The sequence below is a fragment of the Mirounga leonina genome, unplaced genomic scaffold (genome assembly GCF_011800145.1).
Source record: "Mirounga leonina isolate KUSES-001 unplaced genomic scaffold, KU_Mleo_1.0 Mir_115, whole genome shotgun sequence".
NCBI classification, from domain to species: Eukaryota; Metazoa; Chordata; class Mammalia; order Carnivora; family Phocidae; genus Mirounga; species Mirounga leonina.
Genome location: NW_023270268.1, coordinates 85,714,259 through 85,736,393, shown reverse-complemented (window position 1 = coordinate 85,736,393; position 22,135 = coordinate 85,714,259). Strand labels below are relative to the sequence as shown.

The window sequence follows — 22,135 nt, the reverse complement described above, 5'->3', positions numbered from 1 at the left end:
GAGTGGGAGTGGGAGTGAGGCGCAGTCCAAAGAGGAGACCCCTCCCACTGCAATGCATTTATTTACCCCCATCTGGCTCCTTCTTTGCACACAAGCGCCAGGACCTGCAGAATCTTTCTCACCCCATTCTGCATACCCACACCCCAGCCTGGCCTGGTGACCGGCGTGGGTCCCTGCTTAATCAGAGTTTGTTGGTGAGTGAAGGACTTGGCCTACCTCCCTGCCGCCAATGACAAGGGGAGAATCTGAGATGAATGGCCCCTACCTTTGCCTCTGTTCCCTGGTTCACCCACTCATTCTCTCCCCACATGGAGAGTGAACACCGATTATGTGTAGCCAGACCTCCGGGATGGTCAGGTGCTGGGGGGTCAAGCTGACTCAGGAATGGTCCGTACTCAAACATCCACAGTCTGGTAAAGTCGACAAGCATCAGCGGACTTTACCTTACAGAGTGCGGTAGCAGCAGAACTAAGAATACTTCTTATTTTTGAACACATGTATTTTAGGCACCATGGTGAGTGCTTTACATACATTATCATTTAAACCTTGACACAACCCACCGACTAGGTACTATTATTATTCCTGTTTTGCAGATGAGACATCAAATGATTTGTCTAATGATTACACCTGCTCTGGGGAATGGTAGAGCAAGGATTTGAACCTGGGTATGTAGGATTCTAGAGCCTCAGTAATTCGACTACTGTGTGGTTGAGGAGGGGACAAGGGCATAGGAGCCAAGAAGAGGGAGCTGCCAGTTCCCTCTGGGAAGTCAGGGAAGGCTTCCTGGAGGTGAAATGCCTTTTCGTATTTCTACCATACCATACCCAAGTGCAGGTCTCTAGGACACTCAGGAGGAGAGGCTGGGGGGACTTGAACCCCCTAGACCCTAGTCTGGTTATTCCAGTCCCCTTGGAGATCTCTGTCCTGGGGCTTCCTGCCTTCCTCACCCCCAGCCTTCGCCGGGGCAGGAGGCTCCGGCCTCCTCTGGCAACTGAATCTGGATGGATGACTAGCTGCAGAACACATAAATGAGGGCTAAGACCCTGCCCTAAACCTACCAAGGCCCCCCTCCCCCGCCACCCAGGGCTGGCCTGCAGCACTGACCGAGGCATTGACATCTGTCGCAGAGGCATTTTCTTCTTCACTGAGCCAGAGCTGGATGACTCTTAAGGGGAGCTCTGGAAATGGGAGAAGCAGATTCACAATCACCTCACAGTTTACATAGACTTACCCAAGAAGGTCACTGGGCCAGCTCAGGGAGACTGCCCATTCTACGGCCAGCTCAGGGAGACTGACTCAGAGAGTCACCAGATGAATCAGGAGAAGGGGCTGAGTCCGTTGACCCTCACCCTAGCGCCCATTCCACTGAATCAAGGCTTCCTGACTCCCGTCTCTCTGGGCCAGGAGGACACCTTCACTCTTTCCTCGGCAGACTGCTCAGGCCTGGGGTTCATGCTGTGGCAGCTGCCCCCCCCCCCCCCCCCAGCTCCCAGAGCTGGCAGCTTAACCATCACCTGAGAGAGATTCGGAGTTCTGCCCTGTGAGTTGGAGGAACTTAGCTCTGCCCCCCTCCGAGTCCCTCGTCTCCCCTCAGGGTGAGAGAGATGCGGAGGCGGAGGGCATCGGACAGCACCTTGACGGACGGTTGGAGTGAAGTTGTTCCCGGCCACGATGCAGCGGGTGTCGGTGAAGGCCGGGGGGCAGGTGCAGGCCGGCCGGCAGCCCAGAGCCTGGGAGATGGAGCAGTGGCCCCGGTTGTAGCAGTAGTTCACAGGGCAGGACTGGTTCCGACAGAGGGGAGAGGTCTCCCGAGCTGCAGAGGGAGCAGGGGGGTCAGCAGACCAGGCCGGGCAGCGGGGAGGGACGGAGCCCACAGAAAGCTGCTGCTAGGATGGGCTTAGTTTCTTTCCCCACAAAAGCTCACTCAGTCTGCGTTCTGCTTCTGAGTCACTCTGAACCCCAAACTATCCTTCTCCCTTTTCCAGACAGTTCCTCTGCCCGGTTGGTATGCTCCCACTGCTGCTGGAGGAATGGCATGTTTATCAGACCCCCTGCATCAGGAAAGGACCCAGAAGGCTGGCAGGACAAGGGCCCGCCAGCTTGCTTTCTGCACTTTCATCCCTTTTTCTGCCTTATAAAGCTGTGGTTCTTCCCACTCTGACCTCTGCTCAGAAGACACGGGGGCCTCTAGATTTCCTTTGGGCACTCTAGGAGGCCTACTGAAGGCCTCCCTGTGGTCTCCCTCATCATGACTCCAGTGGCTCAGAGGTCAAGAACAGATGGTGGGAGGAGGACTCACAGGGAGGACCCTGCCACCAGATGCCCATGGCAGCCCCCCACATGTCCCAACTGAGATGTGGAGACCCTGAGCTCTGTGTCTCTGAAGACGCATGAGGAGCCTAAGGGCCCCAGCTTGCCCCTGGCTCCCTGGCCCCTGCTGGACATCTGCCCCCCGCCCGAGGCCATCTTCAGATTCTTGCCCTGGGCTTTCCCCCTCAGAGCCTCAGCCTGCCCTGCCCTGGCCACTTCCCCATGCTTGCACAATCTTCTCCTTCAGCCTCACACCTCCCTGGACATCCTGACCTCCTTACCATAGTCATCTGTATTGAGTATTCTAAAGACTTGCCGGAAAAGGGAAAGGAATGGTTTGCCCCAGGCCCAGGTCCTCCTGGTGCCAACCGTCCGCAAGCCTCCTCCCACCGGGGCCCTGTCCCCGGCTCACCTGAACAGTGACGCCCATCCCCAGTCAGGTTTGGGGGGCAGGCCTCGCAGCCCTTCCCAGGAATACACTGCACACTCCCGAAGCATGGCTCCTCACAGAGGTCCTTGGAGAGTTCACAGTAGTGGCCAAAGGTGTTCCTGTCACACTTGCAACCAGCCACCTGGAACGGGTTGCTGATTACTGAGTAGCCAGGAGGCGGAACCATTAAAGGCTTCTGGGTGTTTCTGTACTGACCCCTCTGGTCTGAGAACCCATGGACCTCAAGTCCTTGTCTTAATTCCGCCAGCATCTACGTGAGCACCTTCTTGACCAGGCTGTGGTCCTGTACATCCTTGCCAAGGCCACTGGGTCTCCCTGGACAGTTCTTTCCCCCCGACCCCTCTGCCTGGTGCCAGCCCTGGGATCTCAACCACACCATATTTCCTTGCCAGAAACCCTTTTTAGAGTTAAGACAGGGGCTAAGTATTCTACTATCCCTTGAAAACTGGATCTTACGTAAGCTCAGTTTCCTGCCCGATCTTCCCTTGCTGACTCCCAGACCAAGAAGACAGAGCCCCACTGCTAAGCACAGTGAAAACACACAGCAACCAGAAAAATGGCACAGGGAGGTACTGATTCCCCAAACGTCGTCCAGCCCCCTGGTCTCTCTATTCTGACACGCCTATGGAGATGACTCTGGAAATCTCCCTAAAATGAATCCCCTCCAACACTTTCTACTTCCAAGGCTGGATATTTTGGGATACCTAAAATAATATATTGATTTTAATCTCTGTTTCTCCCAGTTAGTATCTTTTTTCTGTCTTCTACCCCCTGGGCTCCTCTACCACTACCCCTTTCAAGTATGAATCCTTTGTTCGTGCTTCGGGAGAAGGGTGCGTGTGAGGGGTGAAGGGGGTGCTGGGGTATTGCCAGCCAAACACTTTCTTTTATGGCTCCTGCTTTACAACCAAAACAAAATAAAACAAAAACAAAACAAAATTTTTAAAAAAGAAATGGGGCAAGATTCATAGACTAAGACCAACTATCTTGGTTAAAACTTGCAGGAGCAAAGATTTTCTCCAAAATAAAGAGACCCTTCTTTTAGCTGGAAGGCGACAGTAGAGGAGATAACAAAAGGGTTTGGGAGTGTCAATGTCATAGGGGACCTGCCCTTCTCTTCCCAGCACCACAATGATGAGACCCTAGAGAGAAATGGCTGCGTGGTGCTTCTGGGCAGATGGGAACTTAGGCTTCCTGTGTCTGAGCAAGGCACAGAGCCGCAAATCACCTCCCTGGGACCAAGGAGGAGGGAGCAGGGAGCCTGTGATCTGTGTAGGCTCATGCCTAGGGACCACAAGGATGCCTTCCTGCCCACATCTCTCCATGCCTCATTCTAGAACCATGGAGCTGGGTGGGGGGTAGGGGGGTGGCACCTGGGTGGCTCAGTTGGTTAAGTACCTGACTCTTGATTTTGGCTCAGGTCATGATCTCAGGGTCGTGAGACTGAGGCCCCCGTTGGGCTCCCTGCTCAGCGGGGAGTCTGCTTGAGATTCTTTCCCTCTCCTTCTGCTCCTCCCCCTACTTGCTTTCTCTCTATCTCTCTCAAATAAATAAATAAGTCTTTAGAACTGTGAAGCTGGGAACCCCTGGGGAGTTTTAAGGGATGCTGAGGTGAATGTTTCCTGTCAGCCTGGCAGAATGGGAGCTAGGAGATAAAAATTCAGCTGAGCTATAAGCAGTGAAGAAAGTTCTGTTTCTTATACACGTAAGTTTATGGCCCGAGATTGATGTTGACTCTCCTCACCTACCACAGCTCCCAACACACACACTACCACACAGGGACTGAAGTATGACATCTCTTCAGTTCCCACTGCCTTTCCCCTTAACAAGGAAACCTCCCGGGCGCCTGGGTGGTTCAGTTGGTTAAGCGACTGCCTTCGGCTCAGGTCATGACCCTGGAGTCCCGGGATCGAGTCCCGCATCGGGCTCCCTGCTCGGCGGGGAGTCTGCTTCTCCCTCTGACCTTCCTCCTTCTCATGCTCTCTGTCTCTCATTCTCTCTCTCTCAAATAAATAAATAAAATCTTTAAAAAAAAAAAAACAAAAAACAAGGAAACCTCCCACCCACCCTCCTCCCAGCACTCACCTCCAGGGTGGAGTTGCCCACCCAGCTGGTCTGATTGTATAAACACTGGCTCTCTTCCCTGCAAGCACACACCACCGTCTTTGGCTGGAGTACAGATGACAGGTTGTCTTCGACATTTCTTGCTAGAATCTCCAGAGCGAATGGTTCCAACGATTTTGGTGTCCATAGCAATGTCCCATTCTCTGCCCCAGGGAAGAAAAGACCATGGAGAGGGGCACCTGGGTGGCTCAGTTGGTTGGGCGACTGCCTTCGGCTCAGGTCACGATCCTGGAGTCCCGGGATCGAGTCCCGCATCGGGCTCCCTGCTCAGCAGGGAGTCTGCTTCTCCCTCTGACCCTCCTCCCTCGCACGCTCTCTGTCTCTCATTCTCTCTCTCGCAAATAAAAAAAAAAGACCACGGAGAGCTGGGAGCCTTGACTGTTGTGCAGTCTGACACATCCCGGCATCTAACACCCAGAGTGCTGATATTGGCCTTCCTGCACCTCTCTCAGACCACCCCTCAAACGTCATCAGGCATTTCCTTGGGCTTGGCTGGTTTCCTGGAATGATCCCGGTCACACCCCAAGCTGGAGGCAGCATGAGCCCCACTAAGTGATTGTACGGTGGAACTCCACAGAGGGGAAGGCAGTTGCCCCCTGAAGAGACCCCAAAGGGCAACCCTGCCTGCACCTGCACCAGGATGGGACAGCCAGGAGGGACAGAGAATAAGGTCATAAGGCCAGATCTTCTGGATGCTTCCCCAGGCTACACTGCAGACGAAACTGGCTCCCCCTCACAGCAGCCCCGTGCCTTGCCCTGATTTCTTGCCCACCCCTCTCACTTTGTGGACCTTTGAACTTCAGACACCAGACTACAGTGAAAACATTGTTACATATCAGCAAGGACTCTTCTGATCCAAACCTGTCTTACAGTGTCCAAGAAAATAAGCAAGTCTCCTTAACATAGCAGGTTGAGAGTTGTTGATAGAAGGGGACAGATGAGAGTAACTTCCAGGCTATCCCTCTGCAGGAGAGGAGCCCAGGGGAGGAGAAAAATCTCCTGATGCCATTGGCTAGCACCTGGGAGGGCGCCACATGGAGCCGAAGGGTACACACAAAGAAGTTCCTTCTTATGCACAGAGAAAGAAAATGAGGCAGAGAGAGGTGCTCTGAGCTTAAAATAAAGTCCCTAATGGCTTTGGTTTAGCAAAGATCAGTTACTAGCTTAATTGGCGCTGGCCACAGAAGGCAAGTTGCGTCCTGTGAGCTTTGACTTTGTGACCCAGATCACGGTTCTAAGACTGGGGGTGGCCACATCATTACTGACAGGGAGAGATGAGGCTTTGCTTGATCCCAGCCCAGAAAAGCAACAAGGAGAGACAAAGTTAGGCAAACATGGTTGGCCGACATAAAAATAATGAGAAACATACCAAATGAAGGTATTTGTATCTTTAAATCCTGTTCCACATTATATCCTTCTTTTAAGAGATTTGAAAATGCTTTAGATTAGTATTGTTTTAGTTGTTATACTTTATTCTAATACTTTGGTGATTGCATAAAGCTGGTTTAAGATGATTGCATGTTATTGGATTTGAGGTGAAATGACCTTTGAATCACTTGTATGGGCCCCGAGTCAGTGAAGCTAGCTGGCCAGATTGTCATGAGGCCATCACTGCGATTCACTGGGGGCACCTATCTGAATCATACAGATCATTCTAAGAAATGCTGGTCCTGGATATTCTGATGGAAAAGTAACATGAAGTAGCCCAGCGTATAATGATGCAAAATTACTTAAAGCTTGACTCTGACCTCATCCCTTCCACCTGCAGCCAAGTACTCTTACCAAAGAGCCTGAAGTCAGTGCCGTTGTTCCTCAGAGTGAATGTGACCTTCGCAGAGTGGCTGGTGTACTGAATCCGCTTGGTCTGCCCCACGTAGGCTTCCAACACACGCTGACCGTCGATGGATGGTGGGTACTTATCTGAAACACAAAGAGGGGATTCGGGGTTTGGAGCAAGACAGTTTCTGGCCTCACGGGCTTCCTCTCTCTTTGTCTAGTCCTCTGGTTTATGTGAGGCATTCTCAGGGCTGTGACCCACCTCTGGAAGCCAGAATTATTCTGTGTATACCTGCTTTCAGATCTCTGTAGAGCAGGTTGGGGTTCTATTGCCCACCTGGCCAAATCCTTAGCTTCTCTTTATCTTCCCCCCAGACAGGATTCAGGTCAAGTCCTTTCCTGATCAGAGTGCTATGCTCGGCATGGTACAACGTGAATCAGAGGACAGGGTTGTTCAGACTGTCACCGAGTTTTACTTCTGGAAGAGGGCTGGAAACCGTGAGGCTCATCTCCAGATGGGCATTGCATTTGTCAGGAAATAGAGCGATGCAGTGGAAATGCTATTTCCATTTCATTGTTCATTCATTCATTCAGTCACTTAACACATTTATTGAGCCCCTACCATATGGCTGGCACTGTTCTGGGTAGTGAGGCAGTAAACAAATAATAAAAAAAGATACCTATGAAAATGAGAAAATATGCTAGATCTAAGTGCTAAGGAGAAGAAACCAAGCAGGGAAGGCGAATAGGAAGTATGGGTAAATGTGAAATTTTAGACAGGAGAGCCAAGAAAGGCATTACTGTGAAGGCGACTCTATTTGCGTAGAGCCTTGAAGGAGGTGAGCGGTGAACGTGGGGCTGTCTGGGGGAAGGGAGTCGGACAGAGAACAGTACGTGTGGAGTCTGGAGTCGGGAGTGAGCCTGGTATGTCTGAAGAACACAGAGAAGCCAGTGGGGCTGGAGTGGAGGGAGCAGGGCGGGGAGAAGCAGAGGAAGAGTTTGAAAGGTACTGGGATCAGGCTGGAAAGGGCATCACAGAGTGAGCTGGGGAGTCATGGAGGAATAACATGAGCAAAAGATACTGTTAAATTTTTTAAATGTGCAGCTTAAAGGAACGTCATGAAAGGGGGGTGCTCCTCTTCTGCCACCTGACTCTGCAAATGCCTCCCTGCTCTTTGTGCCTCTTACTGAGGGTGGCGTTCATCTGCTGGTGTCTTCTGAAGAGCATCTTAGTGCTCAGGCCAATGCCTGTGTTTCGTGTGGCCAGGCTGTCATAGATGCACTGTTTGTCTCCGTTACACTCGGCGACCAGCTTTTCATCCGAGGTGTTCTTTTGCAGTTGGGAAAGGAAGATAGGGGTGAAGTTGGAAGGCAGATGGTCATCTCTCTTGCCAAGGAGTTTTGTACCATTGATTTCCCCTATAACACAAGGAAGGCCATGGAGGTGGTACCAGGGATGGGTCTCCAGCTAAACTTCTGCCCTGTCCACCCCTTACCCTCACTTTATATGCCTTGGGGCGAGGGAGGGAGATGTGGAGGGATGGAGTGCCTTCCGGCTTTTGAGGCTGGAAATCCCTCCTCTAGTGAGTGAGGGCCACCACTTCCCTCATCTTCATCTTCCAGGATGGGGGTGGAGGGGACAAATCTGGGGTGACACCCGAATCCTCAGCATATCCTCCCGGCCTTTCCACCTCTCGCTCACAAAGGATGGAGGTCTGGCTCCCATAGGCCGAGGGAGACAATGCTTCCTTCACCCTGGCCCAGCCGAGTCTACCCCGAGGACTCTGAGGCCCAGACTTACAGGTCATTCCATATTGAAAAAGTGTCTCCTCAGTGCTATTGCTGGGAATGGTGGAGCCATTGGGCATCCTGAAGTCGTCATCTGGATTGTCATTCCAGACTCCTGAGGGACAGAGTAGGAGGTCGGCCACCCTGGAACTGTGGCTCTCCCCTTCCCTGGGGAGCATCCAGTGGGGCACGCTCAAGGTGTGAAGGGGACGAGGGGGCCTGGGAAGCCTCTTCCAGTCCCATCTGTTCTCTGTTCAGTCCTTCCCCGGGGGAGGCGGGAGGACCACACCTCATAGCCCGCCCCTCTGTCTCAGGGATGGAGGAGGGGGAAATGAAGGAGGAAATGGAGGAAGAAGGGAGGGGAAGTGGGGGCTGGAGGGAGGGGAAGAGCAGCTGCTGACTCTACCCTCCCAAGCGCCCATCCTCAAAGCCCCCTGGGCTGCCCTGGAACTGGAGCCTTAGGATGGCAAGAAGTGAGGCTCGAAGGAAGCTGAAGAGGTCCCTCGTCAAGCCCCACCTCTCCGCGCCCTCGGGGTTCTGTTCCCAGGGGGCCGAGGAAGGGAAGCTCAGCCTGGGACGCCCACAGGCCAGCTGGACGGGGAGCTGCCTGCGGTCTGGGGCTCGGGCTCTTGTGGCTGCCGCTGCCTCAGACGCAGAGTCCTGTCTGCTTCTCACCCAGGAGGCCTTCTGTGCAGTTTCGATACTCCTCTGGGAGGCTGCAGGAGGTGTGGAGGATGTTGGTGAGGGCGGTCACTGAGATGGTCACGGTCCCATCGAAGGTGGCTGACACCAGGGAGCCATTGCGGGTCATGATGATGCCGGTGGTGTTGAATATCTCCAGGCCTGGAAGGTGGGGAGACAGAGGAGGAAGAAACCAGCATCGGAACCCTGTGGGTCCAAGACTCGGCAGTAGTGAAGGGTCAAGGTGCAGAGGGGAGACTTTGAGAGCAGCTCTGGGGTGGCCTGGGGGTGCCTTCTCCAGTGTCCCAAAGCCAAAGTCACAGGACACCCCCTCCTTCCTGGGGACTGGAGACTGGGGCGAGGCTATCACCGCCCTGGAGGAAGGAGAGAAGTGAGGAGGGGAAGCCTAATGCCTGGTCCTGGGTGAAGAAGCTGCTCAGGCCCAGCTGCTGAAAGAAGAGGGGGTGAAGCAAGGGTGCCGACGCCCCCCTCCATCCCCCATGCTGCTGCCTCCGCCTGACTCCCAGGCGCTGGGCGCCCCGCTGAACCCTGACCCAGGGAAGCCGGAGAAGGTGGCTGACGGCTGTCCCCAGCCTACCTTCCGGGTCTTCACGGTTAGTCTCAAATGTCACAGTCTGGTTATTGACCTGCACATGGATTGTGTCATTGGGCTCAAGGAGCCATCGGACCTGGAAGGGAATTGGAGGAGGTCTAAGCCTGACCTGCGGGTGGGCCCAGAGGCTGAGAAAGGAAAGGAGGCTGCAGAGAGTTTGCGCCTGAGCCCCGGCAGTGTTGTGGGGGGGGGGGGCGGTTGGGGGAGGAAGGGGAGGGGGGTGATGATGAGGTTGTGCTAGCTAACAACGGCTTTAGAGTGCTCAGCAGGGGCCAGGCTGGAGCTAGGCACATTTCTCAGATGATCTCATTTAAATCTCACAACGGCCCTGTGAGGTAGGTAATATTACTATCCTAATTTTACTGTAAGAAAACTGAGGCACTGGAATCTCAGTCGTCTCTTCGGGATCACAAGGCTGATGGAGCCCTGACCTGAATCCCACTGTCTCTAGGGTTGACTCTCGAACCACTACACTGGCCGGATGTGTCCTCCCTCCCTGCTGCCCCATTCTCTTCCTCCTTCTTTCTCTCCTTGAGGGCCCTGCCTCACTCACTGTGATGGGGCTCAGGCGGCTGGTGTCATATTTAGCCGCAAAGGCAATGAAGTTTGTGGCCTGGGCCGAGCCGGTCTGGGCGGTGCGACCCTGCAGCAGGAACGAGGAGTTTCCGTCCCAGGCCCGGACGAGCTGGAAGTCCCCCAGCCCGTTGAAGGTGAAACTGGCACCATCCAAGGTGGTGATGTGGGGGTCCCCAAACATCCAGGCTGGAAAGAAGGAGAGATCACATGGCATGGCAGACCAGGGAAGGATTTGAGATCCCCCATCCCCTCGAGGCCAACTCAAGGCTGGGAGACGTTCAGGGAGTATAGAACCATCCCCCGAGGCCCTCTTGCACTTTTGTGCCCCCGCCCAAATTCACATCATTATCTCCGCCCTCCCACCCCCTCCCCAGTGCCATGTAAAAAGCCATCAGCCACACACCGGACCATCTCCTCGTCGTGGTCACAGCCCTGCCCCAGGAAGCTCGCTATCCCTCCCCAGCTGCTCCGCCTCAGCCCCGCAGGGCCCCAGCAGCCTCACCGGGGCGTGGGGGCCGATACCCGGCACAGCCGATGCGTGGCTGCCTTTGCTGGTAGAGGGCACAGAAGGATGGCTGGTCGTTCCAGCGGCAGCACCAGCTCTGCGGCTCTAGTTCCTGGTCTGTGGAGAAGAGCGGCACGTTGCAGGGAGAATGGGGACCTGCAGAGCCCGGCCGGAAGGTTTGGTGGGGCAGGATGACACGGGGAGCAAGGGCATGGTTTGGAAATCGGGCACACCTCGGGGCAGACCCTGCCCTGCTCCGTGGCCTCAGGCCATTGACCAGGCACTGTCTCCCTCGGCAGGCTTGCTGCAGCTGTGTGCAGCGAGCCCCCCGGGCTCATGGCTGTGGCCCAACAGCTTTCTTGCCTGAAGCGTGGGGCTGAGTCCCCCTGCTCTCAAAGTGCGGGAGTGGGGATGCTGGTCTGGGGAACCGTGGAGGCTGCTGTGATTGTCCGGAGTAGTGGGGTGGCAGGGGGTGGAGGGAGGACGCACATTACCCTGGTCCCCCAACCCTGTGCCCTCTAGCTCCTCTGGAGGGTCTCTGCAGGAGAGGACAGCCAGCTAATCTGAGTCCAGAGGGACAGGGACAGACTCGGTCCCCCCTCCTTCCCTGGGAAGATGCCCCCACTCTTGTCTGGGGCTATGGGGCCAAGTGAAGATGGGGCAAGAGGCACTGGATCATAAACCCCCAGGATGGCAGCTGAAAGGGATGTTGGAAGCTTCCCAAAGGTACAGGGTCAGGAATTTTTTTTTTAAGATTTTATTTATTTATTTGACAGAGAGATAGAGAGAGAGCACAAGCAGGCAGAGAGGCAGGCAGAGGGAGAGGGAGAAGCAGACTCTCCACTGAGCAGGGAGCCCGACGCGGGGCTCGACCCCAGGACCCCGGGATCATGACCTGAGCCGAAGGCAGACGCCTAATGACTGAGCCACCCAGGCTAATGGCCAGAGAGGGGAGGCTGCTGGGAGGGAATGGGGACAAAAGGGCTTCTTTCTTCGGGTCCCACTGCTTGGCTTGGAGCCCAGGCCTGGCCTCTGACAGAGAGGAGTAGAGGGAGCTCCAGAGAAGGTGGGGGTGAGACCTCTGCGGACAGGGACACACACATACCGAACTGCCAAGGAGCATGCACTCTCCAGCCTTGGAGAAGCTCGCCCCAGGGCCCGTAGCTGCAACACACGCCCCCGCGCCAGGAGGAGAAGCTGCACAGCTGCTTGCTACCAAGGCCCCACCAGCCTGCGACAAGAACAGACGTACTCAGGCCCCGAGGCCTGGGGGGGTGGGGGGGGCGGGAATGGGCAGGCGTTTCTGGGGAGGGGCCGAGGGTGTCCTGGAAGGGACAGGTCAGGTGTGAGCAAAGGGTGAGTGGGCGGGCTTATGGGGCACGGTGGGGAAGCCAGAAGAGACAGGAGGGAGGTGATACCCATACTGATGGGCTGGAATCGTAAGTCCCATAGTCCCTGCTGCCAGGAGCAAGGGCAGGCGATCTGGTTCCAGCCCCATGTGGGCCACTGAGGCTGTCTATTCAACCACTGCAGGCACCGGAGACGGTAGTTGGGCCTTTCTTCCCTGTGTAGGCTATAGACCTGCAGGCCCCGGAGGCCTAAAGGAGCAAAGGAAGAAGGGGTTATCCCAGGGCCCAGGGCCACAAACTCTGCTTTAGCAACCCAACCCATAAATGCACCTTCTGTATGCCACCTTCCCCACTCTGGACGGCAACTCCAGGGATGGGACTCAGTTCGGACTGGCCCCTTTTATGTGGCCTCCAGAGGCCCTTAAAGCTTGGATCTTATGGGGAAACCCTGGGACAAGTGCTGGGCAGAGAGGCCTCACCCGCACCCACTCAGAGCCTGACCCTAGCCCTGAGCTTCAGTCCATCCATCCTCCACCCTCCCATCTGCCACATTAAACTCCAGTACCTTCCAATCTCCCCAAACCTGTTCTTCCTCGTGCATCCTCTACCTCACTAAGGGATGCCACCAGCCACCAGCTCAGACACTTGGCTTTCATCCCTGACCCTCCCCCTCCCCCCGCACAGATGTGTCAGTGGCCAAAGTAGCCAGGACAGAGGCCGATGCCCAGAAGCCAGCTGGGGGCTTGCTCCAGCGCTGTGAGGCTGAGGAAGCGTCCTCTGTGCCCGGAGGCCATCCTTGGAAGGGAGAAGTGACTGGGAGAAGAAACCCTGATGGGGGTTTGAATTGAAATTGACTTTTAACTCTAAGTTACATACTGCCCACCCCAACAGCCAGGAGTGAGAAGGGGCCTCCAGGGTCCAAAAAGACACAACAGGACATAACGTATTAGATTTTGGCCCTGTCCCCACACAAAAGAAGAAATTATCAAGATAACTATAATTTGTTAAGGTTTTGAAAAAAATAATTATTGTGTATGATTATCTGTTCACATATCTTCTCTACAATGGCCTGATATCATGGGAAACAAATCAGATCTTCTTCCCCAAAACGCGCGCGCGCACACACACACACACACACACTATCATATTGTGCCCCCTAGGTCACAAGCAGATGCATCTTGACAGAAGGCCCCGAATCTGACAGGGCAGTTCTCTCCACAAGATGGCACCCATGATTTGACTTAGCTTCTGTTTGCCAAATGTTCTTGTCACAGAGCAAACAGAAGTCGATTTACACTTCACAATCTACATGGCTGATTTCTAATGCTAAACTGTCCTTCATTCTACTCACATTTTGGGAACTATGATTTCTGTCCTGTTGGGCCTGTGGACAATAGATTGAGTCATGTCCCATGGGGTCTCCTGATACTTAAGCACTGGCCTTCTTAACAGAGTGAGAGCTATTTGAGAGCAAATATAGTCAGTCTTTTTCCTTTTCCCGCCCCCCTTCATATTTCTGGCTCTTAGGACACAGCAGATGCTCAATAAGTGATGATTGGCTGAATGTCAGACTTCTGGACCTCCCCTTGGTAGATTCCTTTCGGGGATCTCATCAGGGTTCTCATTCCAGCTCTGGGACAGGACACCTGGAGTACTATCCTAACTGCCCATTCATATCCCCCTACCTCCTGCCATAGTCCTGTCCTCACTTCCAGGATCTGGGCCCCCACCGAGAGACCTGGGCTTGGCTCATCGCAGGGAGGAGACATAGCCCCAGCTGGGACTGTACTGCGTGAGGGTGCAGAAGATACCAGATGCACCCGGGTAGTGGCACGTCCTGGTTACACCTGGGGGTCAGACTGTGCGGGGACACCCTCTGGGGTGGTGGAGATGCTAGAGAGCTGCCTCGCTAGGACTCTCATGGCTCATGGAGTTGAGGACAGAGAGGATTTGAGTCCAGCTCATGTGCGAAGAGGTGGCGCTTTTACCTGAGTTGGAATTCAGAAATTGGTCCGGTAGATACTTCTGCCACATTGGCTGGGATGTCAGTGGGCTGTTTTCAAAATGCCCATCTCCACTGCGGGCAAAGGAAAGAATCGCACGCCTGTCACACACGGAATCTTCCCCTCAGTCGGCAAGTTACACGTTCATCCAGCCAGTCGGACAGACAGTCACTCAGTTCCGGTAGTCATCAGATCCCAGTCAGTTACGTAGTCAGTTCATCAGCCAGCCAGCATCTCTGACTCCCAGCAGCCAGCAGGAGAGGGCAGAGATGGGGGCAAAGGGTGGGAAAGCTCTGATTTATTCTACATCTGACCGCTAATGCAAGAAGCTGGTCATGAGACAGGAGTGCGGACATAACAGAGTTCAGGCCTCCTTCTGATGAGTTTCCCTTCAACAGGGGATTGGACAGAGGGCTGGGTAGGGGACCGTATGTCGTGATGCTAAGAGCCAGTCTCTGCACTTAGACTGATTCCAGCACTGAGTAGCACAGTAGCCATGAGCAAACTGCTTCATCTCTTTGGTTCTCAGTTTTCACAACGGTAGAAAAGAGACAACAGTAGCACCCGCCTCACAGTGTGGTGGGGATTAAATGCAGTAACATTTGTAGACCCCTCAGAACTGAGTGAGGACCTGATACAATGGGTGCATACCTCTCGGTGTTGAGGTTCATGGCGCTGCTCCAGGAAAAGGGAAATCTGGTATGTGCCTCTGAGCAGTGACTCCTGACCTTTCCTCCTCTCTGCCACAGGATAGGCAAGGCACACGGGTGTGACACCTTCCGAGGGCCACTCAGGAGTGTGGGAAATCTCTAGCTAGTTGGATAATTCCACTCCTTTCTCTTTCACAGCACATCAAAAAGCAAGGGAAAGCAATGGAATTATAGGGGCAACCCTGAACACCATCTAAGAGAATTTATAGCAATGACCAGTAACAAATTACACGTGACCTTCGCAACTGATTACACACACCAGCATCTGGAAATACTGTGGTTGAGAACTGTTTGTCAGAGACTGAGTCACCTTCACACACAGGAATCCACGGCCCCGTCTGCGGCTCCCTCCCTCCACTCTCTGTCTGTCCCACTGACCCCACACAAGCTGTTGGTGCCCCTGGGTGAGGGGCTAATGCTCAGCAGAAGTCAGGAAGGCAGATTTCAGCCTCAAATATCTGGGTGCAAGTTCCTGTTTTGCCACTTCCATCTCAGTGACTTTGGGCAATTACGGATCTATTTTTACCTCAGTTTTCTTATCTGTAGAATGGGTAGTAAAGGGTATCTCCTTCACGGGTTGTTGTGATAATTAAATGAAATAATGCAAGTTAAGTAGTTAGTGTAATAAATGTTGGCTGTTATTATGATACTTGAGAGGTCAAGAGAGGTTGGCTAATGTCAGTAGAAATCAGAGAAGTCAGAGCTCTGGGAATTATTACGAAGCATGTGGATTAGGTTGGGAGACAGAATGGCCAGGTGAATGGGCATCTTTTAAATTGAAACAGCAAGAAGTGGGAACTGGAGTTGGTGTGAGTTAGAAACATCAGCAGGAAGGACTCATACCCTGTCCCGGGCGGCGGGGGGGAGGGGGGGGGGAGTGGGTGTGCAGCAGAAACCCCACCCTGCACCACTTCCTAGTATCTACTCAGTGTTGACCATCCGTCCCCATCCTACCTGGAGAAGCCCATGAGGACCGGGTTGCCTGGGCGCTGGGTCACATCCCACTGCATACCGCCACTTTGGTAAAGAAACAGGGCATAGGACCTGCTCCCGTCTGTGGAGAGGATGACCTGGTAGGTGTTGGTCTGGAGGTCGGTTGGAGACAAACATAGGGTTGCCTGTGAGAGATCTGGGGTCTCCTCTCTGATGTCCCATCACCCTCCTCACCACCCTGCCCAGACACCCACATCATCTTTTCCTGGCTTCCCCAGAGCAAGTTTGGGATTGTGCAGGGCAGCTTTCACCCTGGGGGTCAAAGCACCTACCCTGGTGCTTTTGCCTTCTTTGTGACTTCTGTCCAGAGAGAGGTGATAAAGGGCTCTGGTTTCGGACCCAGTGAGAAGAGAGTTTGTGTGAAAAAGCTTCAGGACTTGGAAAGATTAGCCACCACCCCAGAGAGCCGAGAGAGGCCTATTCAGCTCCCTTGGGAATATTTTTAAGGACATTGTTCAAATGTCCCCTCAACCTGAATATTGTGGATGGACCACAGAGGTGACACTGGAGGTTCTCTGAAGGCAGATGCCAAGCACTGCTTGTACAAAGCAGGTAACCAATGAACTTGTTGAACCAATGAAGAAGTGGCTTTAGACCACACACAAGGGCTGTAAGAGTCCCCAGAGGGAAGACTGAAGACACTGTGTTGGTGGCCATTGCCATTGGATGGTTTTGCAGCTGAGAGCCAGAGGTGGGAGTCAGAAAGCCTCAGTTCCAACCCTGGCTTTGTCATTTGCTAGCTGGGTGACCTTGAGCAGCTGGCTTAACCTCTCTAACCATCATCTTCCTCATCTCTAAAATGTGGCTAATAATATCAGGTTGAGCCATATAAAATTGCCAACAGCCAGCCACTTTTGACTTTAAAAAATTCCATTTCCTATGTTTCAACCCAATGAGTACTAGGTGAGTGCTCAGCAAACAGGGTCGGGGTGAGGAGGTGCTATAACCTGCAATCTGTCCCTGAGTCAGAGCACATGGTAGAAGAGTGACCCCTGCCTAGGGCTCTAGGATGTCTGACTTCCAGATGGTTCACAGGGAGCTGTCCATTGGTCCACTCACCCCGAAGGTCCACCGGGCGGGATAGGCAGGGGCATCGACCCACGTGACCTTTAGGGTCCACCTAGCTTTGTAGCTCCAGGTGTATGTGAACTTTTTAATCCAAGACTCCACCTGCCACAGTAGCTGGTTGTGTTCATCATAAAGCGTCTCATATTCCTAGGAAAGGAAGGCAAATAAGACAAGGAAATGAGGGTCCCACCACAGGTCTTCTCATGGTTGTGAACGCGTATTCCCGAGTCTATGTAACCATCCTGCTCTGTTTGCTCCCCCCCCCATATTTAAACATCACCCCCTGCCCACACGGAGCCCGGGCTCTGACAGCAGTAACACTTGCACACCCCCCACATAGCCCTTTGTCTCTTCTTGCTGGCTGCTGGGGAATCCTGAATGCTGGACTCGGAAAGGCTCACCTGGTAAAATATGGTTCCCTGGCCACTGGAAAAATCAGCATCATCCCAGAATGGAGCCACCAGGGCCACAGAGTCCAAGCCTGTGAAGCCTCTAGCGGGGGGATTGGGGTAGGAGAAAATCTGGTACTCGGACTCCGGGAAAATGATCTGGCCATTATCTGTGAACTGGGCACAAAGGTTCTTCTGGTTAGTGTTTAGGGAGGGAGAGAGGGAGGGAGGGAGGGAGGCAGGGAGAAAACATCCCAGCCTTGGGCCAGCTCCTCAGAAGTGTGACCCCCAAGGACCTCCCTGGGTAGAACTGTAGGGATGTCAACAACTTCGGCAAGGTTATCTCATTCCTCTCGCTGCCTGCTGGGAGAGCCCCTTTTACATAGTTCTCACACAAATGCTCTTCAGCTGCGGGACACTCCTCTCTTTTAAGTCCTTCCTGACATGGTAGGTTTTGCCCTGCCTCAGCGGCCAACCCCATCTACAGACAGGCCCATCACAGAGCAGAGCCCTCTGGGTGAGTCCCCGCAGAGCCATCCTGAGGCTCCCTCCACATCAGAAGGGGCTAAGAGGATTGCTACCCTCAGTCCCATCGCTGTGTTGCCCTATCTTAGTGTGTCCTGCCCCAGCCCCCACCCCTGCCACTGAGGCCTGCAGGGTCCACGACTGCCATTCCGACTCTCCTCCAGGATGAGCCAGGATATATTCATAGAAAATGTAAACAACATTAAAAGGCGGTTTCCCAAGTAGAGCTTCCTACCCATAAAAAGGCCCTGAAAACAGTGGAGAGTTTACTGGGTCCCCAGACCTCTCTTCTGAGGTAAAGACACTCTTATCCATGAGGGTAGGGGGGCCTTGCCTAGGTCCCAGTCATCCTCGGCTGTCACCCTGGCATCAAAGAGCATAAATGCAAACTGCGCCAGGAGCAGGGAGGCAGTAGGTGCCTAACAAGTGTTGCTTGTTCCATTCTCCCTTCCTCTGGGCCATGGTCATGGTCACAGGGCCATCTCCAAGCCCTGGAGAGAGAAGCAGAGTCTGGGGATCGAAGGTCACGGGTCCTGCCCTTTGGGCTGCAGCTGGGGACTCACATAGAGGTAGTCCCTGAGAGAGGAGCCAAGAGGGAAGCCAATCTGGGGCTTGAAGAGCGGCGAGGTGAAGTCCACAGTCCTCTTGACGAACTCCCGGTCTCCAACACGTGGCCCGTAGGGAAAGAGGGAAACACCTGGGCCAGTACAAAAAAGGGCAGGAAATTCTCATGGGTCCTGACTTCCTTAGGGCTGACAGAGAGCTTCCCCCAAGCTGCTCCTCCACCCAACTGGGAGCCCTGAAGGACTCCTCTGTCCCCTTCTCCACTTGCATTTAACCCATCTCTTCATTTTTGACCCCTTCAGTGGGAACTCTCATCCTTTACCATTTTGAATAAAAACAGGTTCCGCTGTCAGAATACCAACAAGTTATTCTGCACCTGTTATGATGCTCGTAATTCTCTCAAGGGTTCAAAGACAAAGCTCCAATGTTGTGAAGATCAGTAATTGAAATACCATTTCATAGAATGAGACTTGTTTCCTAAGATGGTATTCCTCTAGATACACTGGGGACACCCCAGAATTTGTCCTTGGACCCCTTAGAAGTCCATGGGCTCTCGTCCGAGAAAGCTTGTCCTAAATATTTCTCAAATGGATCTCCTCCTTTCTTTCCTGGCAGCCCCTCCTGGTTTGCTTAGAATACCACAGCGGTCTGTATACAGCTCTCCTGGCCTCCTGCAAATTCATCCAAAACCCCAAACCCCACAGGACCATTCATAAATACAGATCTAACCATGTCCTTCCTGGTTCCCTCACATGACAGCCTCATTTCTCAATACTCTTCATCTTGTTTCCAGCACCCTCAAGTGCTTTGGGGATATCCTCCCCATGCAATACTGGAACTACTTTTCATGTCTACACCTTTATTCCTGCTCTTCAAGTCCTCCTGCCTGCTTGGCATGCTTCCCCTTTCCTAGCTCCTATTCATTCTTTCCAGGAAGGCTCCTCTTCACCTTGAGCACACCTTGCATCCCCTAGGGGCCTTCCACTGTGCATGCCTAACACCTTACATTTATTCCTCTAATTGCACCTATCAAGGTAGGAGATCTGTGTCCTACTAAATAACACCTTGATCATTTCTTATCTCCACCTCCTAGCCCAATGCCATGTACAAAGCCAGCCCTCAGCACCCAACTCTGATGTTGTCTCATAGTCCCCTGTGAGAGCTTTCGACCTAAGAGAGCAGTCTATGAGCAAGCAGGCTAAGACTGAGTATTCAGTTACATCACCCTTCTAAAGGGGATATGGGAGCAGCTGGACTTGCCATGGCCCAGATGAGGCAGTAGAGATATCCACAGAACCAGCTCCCCCAGCTACCCAAAAGGGCCCTCACTGGTAGATCTAATCAAGCTGCCATAACTACAGCATCCACATCTAGCTCAATACTCTCCATCCCAGAGTGGAGGGACCCCAGACCTAAAGAATCACTTAACCTTTCTCGGGCTTGATAGGGACTGGAGCAGCTGTTGAGTGTGCACCTGTGGACGTTCTAGGAGACAAGGTTGTACGGGTCTGGGAGGTTGTTGATGGTAGTGATGGTGTTGTCCTTCTCTGGCTGCCTATCCTCAGTGAGGTTGTGATTGTTCCTGGGCATGCAGGGAGAGAAAACTTGAGTGGGTCTTATAGTCAGAAGGGAGCAGAATCAAAGAGAGTAACAGACTTCAGGAGCTGGGGGAGACAGCTAGAAACTCTCTTGTCTATCTTCTGGCCACACCCAAACTGCTCCCTGCACATAAGCAACAGTCTTCTGGGGTAGAGGGAATGATGACCCGTCACTCACCTCATTCCCACTCACTTCATCTTCTTGTGGACCTCTGCTTGATGCTAGCTTGGTAATGCTAACTTACCATCCTCTCTCAAACACCGCTCTAGGCTGAACTGAGCCAATGGGGCTACCCTGAGAGACCAAGATGCTGGAGTCCACACATACCTGATGTCTGAGTCTTTACAGAGGAGCTTGAGGATGCTGTGGATGGTGGGAAAGTGCTGGTAATAGACAGAGGAGTAGAGGGACCTGTGAATAGGGTGGTGGAGCTCCAGGTGACCGCAAAGCCAGGGGCTGATTGAGAAAATGAAGAATTATTAGTTGAACTATAGAAATTTGATATGGTCTGAACTGTGTCCCTATTACCAAAGGAAATAGACTCAGGGAAAGAATGGACTGTGGATGGATGCATGACATCTGGCCCAGATGAAAGTTTGTGCCTCACACTGGAAGACGACACGGAGCTGGCTGTGTCCTGGGAAATGCCCTCTGTAACACTGTGTTCACGTAGGGAGGAAAAAGGAATAGAGGTTATCATTGGTGACAGAGTGCTGGTTTGAGATTCTATGCTGGTCTCCATGATATGACTGGTGTGTTCCTGAGAAAATGCTATTGTCTCTGGAGCAGAAGTGAAGAAAGACTGTGCTGGTAAGGGTTCCTCTACTTCAGTTGTCACAGAGACTGTTGAGGTGACTGGAGTAAACCTTCGAAGATCAGGTTGTGGCATGTGATTTGTGTTGCCTCCTATAATGTCTGCTGAAATTGGTGATGTGGGGACCTCTGAGGTCATGGGGGGTATGTGGCTTACACTAGAAGAGGATGAAAACTCACCTGTCGAGGCCAATGATGTGGGCATTTCTGATGTTGTGGAAGGCTTATGGCTGACACTGGAAGGAGATGAAGTGCTTGCATTCCCAGAGGTGGCTGTGTCCTGGGAAATGTAGTCTGCAGGAGAGTATCCAGTTAGAGATGATGAAAGAGTAGAGGTGGTCACTGGTGAGACAGTGCTGGTTTGAGAATCTCTGCTGGTCTCCATGGTCTGCCTGGTGTGGGCCTGAGATGATGCCATTGTCTCTGGAGCAGAGGTGAAGGAAGTGTATGCTGATGAGGGTCCCTCTAGTTCAGTTGTCACAGAGACTGTTGAGGTGACTGGAGTAAAAGGTCCTGTTGCAGATTGTGTCAAGTGTTTTGTGTCTCTACCTGTAATGTCTGTTGAAGTTGGTGTTCTGGGGATCTCTGAGGTCATAGGAGGTTTGTTCCTTACACTAGAATAGGATGACAAGTCACCTGCGGAGGCTGATGTCGTGGGCATTTCTGATGTTGTGGAAGGCTTATGGCTGACACTGGAAGGAGATGAAGTGCCTGCTGCCCCAGAGGTGGCTGAGTCCTGGGAAATGTCGTCTATAGAAGAGTATCCACTTACAGAGGATGAAGGAGTTGAGGTGGTCACTGGTGAGAGAGTGCTGCTTTGAGAATCTCTACTGGTCTCCATGTTCTGACTGGTGTGGGCCTGAGATGATGCCATTGTCTCTGGAGCAGAGGTGAAGGAAGCGTATGCTGATGAGGGTCCCTCTAGTTCAGTTGTCACGGAGACTGTGGAGGTGACTGGAGTAAAACTTCCTGTTGCAGATTGTGTCATGTGTTTTGTGTCTCTACCTGTAATGTCTGTTGAAGTTGGTGTTGTGGGAACCTCTGAGGTCATAGGAGGTGTATTACTTACACTAGAAGAGGATGACGTATCACCTGTGGAGGCCGATGACGTGGGCATTTCTGACGTTCTGGAAGGTTTATGGCTGACACGGAAAGGAGATGAAGTGCTTGCTGCCCCAGAGGTGGCTGAGTCCTTGAAAATGTCATCTGTAGGAGAGTATCCACTTACAGAGAATGAAGGAGTTGAGGTGGTCACTGGTGAGAGAGTGCTGGTTTGAGATTCTCTGCTGGTCTCCATG

At 53.1% G+C, this 22,135-nt stretch overlaps 1 protein-coding gene across 2 annotated transcripts in view; it reads right to left on the bottom strand.

The window, feature by feature from the left end:
- Positions 1-22,135, bottom strand: part of MUC4 (mucin 4, cell surface associated) — a 67,677-nt gene that overhangs the window by 3,845 nt on the left and 41,697 nt on the right. Inside the window, exons 2-20 of one of the 2 annotated variants that reach the window (XM_034990308.1) lie at positions 19,855-20,007; positions 18,425-18,558; positions 17,349-17,513; positions 16,939-17,094; positions 15,841-15,971; positions 14,162-14,250; positions 12,243-12,422; positions 11,930-12,055; positions 10,822-10,941; positions 10,297-10,505; positions 9,729-9,819; positions 9,125-9,292; positions 8,463-8,564; positions 7,850-8,080; positions 6,668-6,805; positions 4,847-5,028; positions 2,723-2,882; positions 1,634-1,813; positions 1,105-1,178 (exon numbers count right to left, since the gene is read on the bottom strand). In XM_034990308.1, the coding sequence (XP_034846199.1) occupies positions 1,105-1,178; positions 1,634-1,813; positions 2,723-2,882; positions 4,847-5,028; positions 6,668-6,805; positions 7,850-8,080; positions 8,463-8,564; positions 9,125-9,292; positions 9,729-9,819; positions 10,297-10,505; positions 10,822-10,941; positions 11,930-12,055; positions 12,243-12,422; positions 14,162-14,250; positions 15,841-15,971; positions 16,939-17,094; positions 17,349-17,513; positions 18,425-18,558; positions 19,855-20,007 (2,789 nt within the window). The remainder of the gene's footprint in view (positions 1-1,104; positions 1,179-1,633; positions 1,814-2,722; positions 2,883-4,846; positions 5,029-6,667; positions 6,806-7,849; positions 8,081-8,462; positions 8,565-9,124; positions 9,293-9,728; positions 9,820-10,296; positions 10,506-10,821; positions 10,942-11,929; positions 12,056-12,242; positions 12,423-14,161; positions 14,251-15,840; positions 15,972-16,938; positions 17,095-17,348; positions 17,514-18,424; positions 18,559-19,854; positions 20,008-22,135) is intronic. The other variant, XM_034990315.1, reaches the window with a different exon arrangement.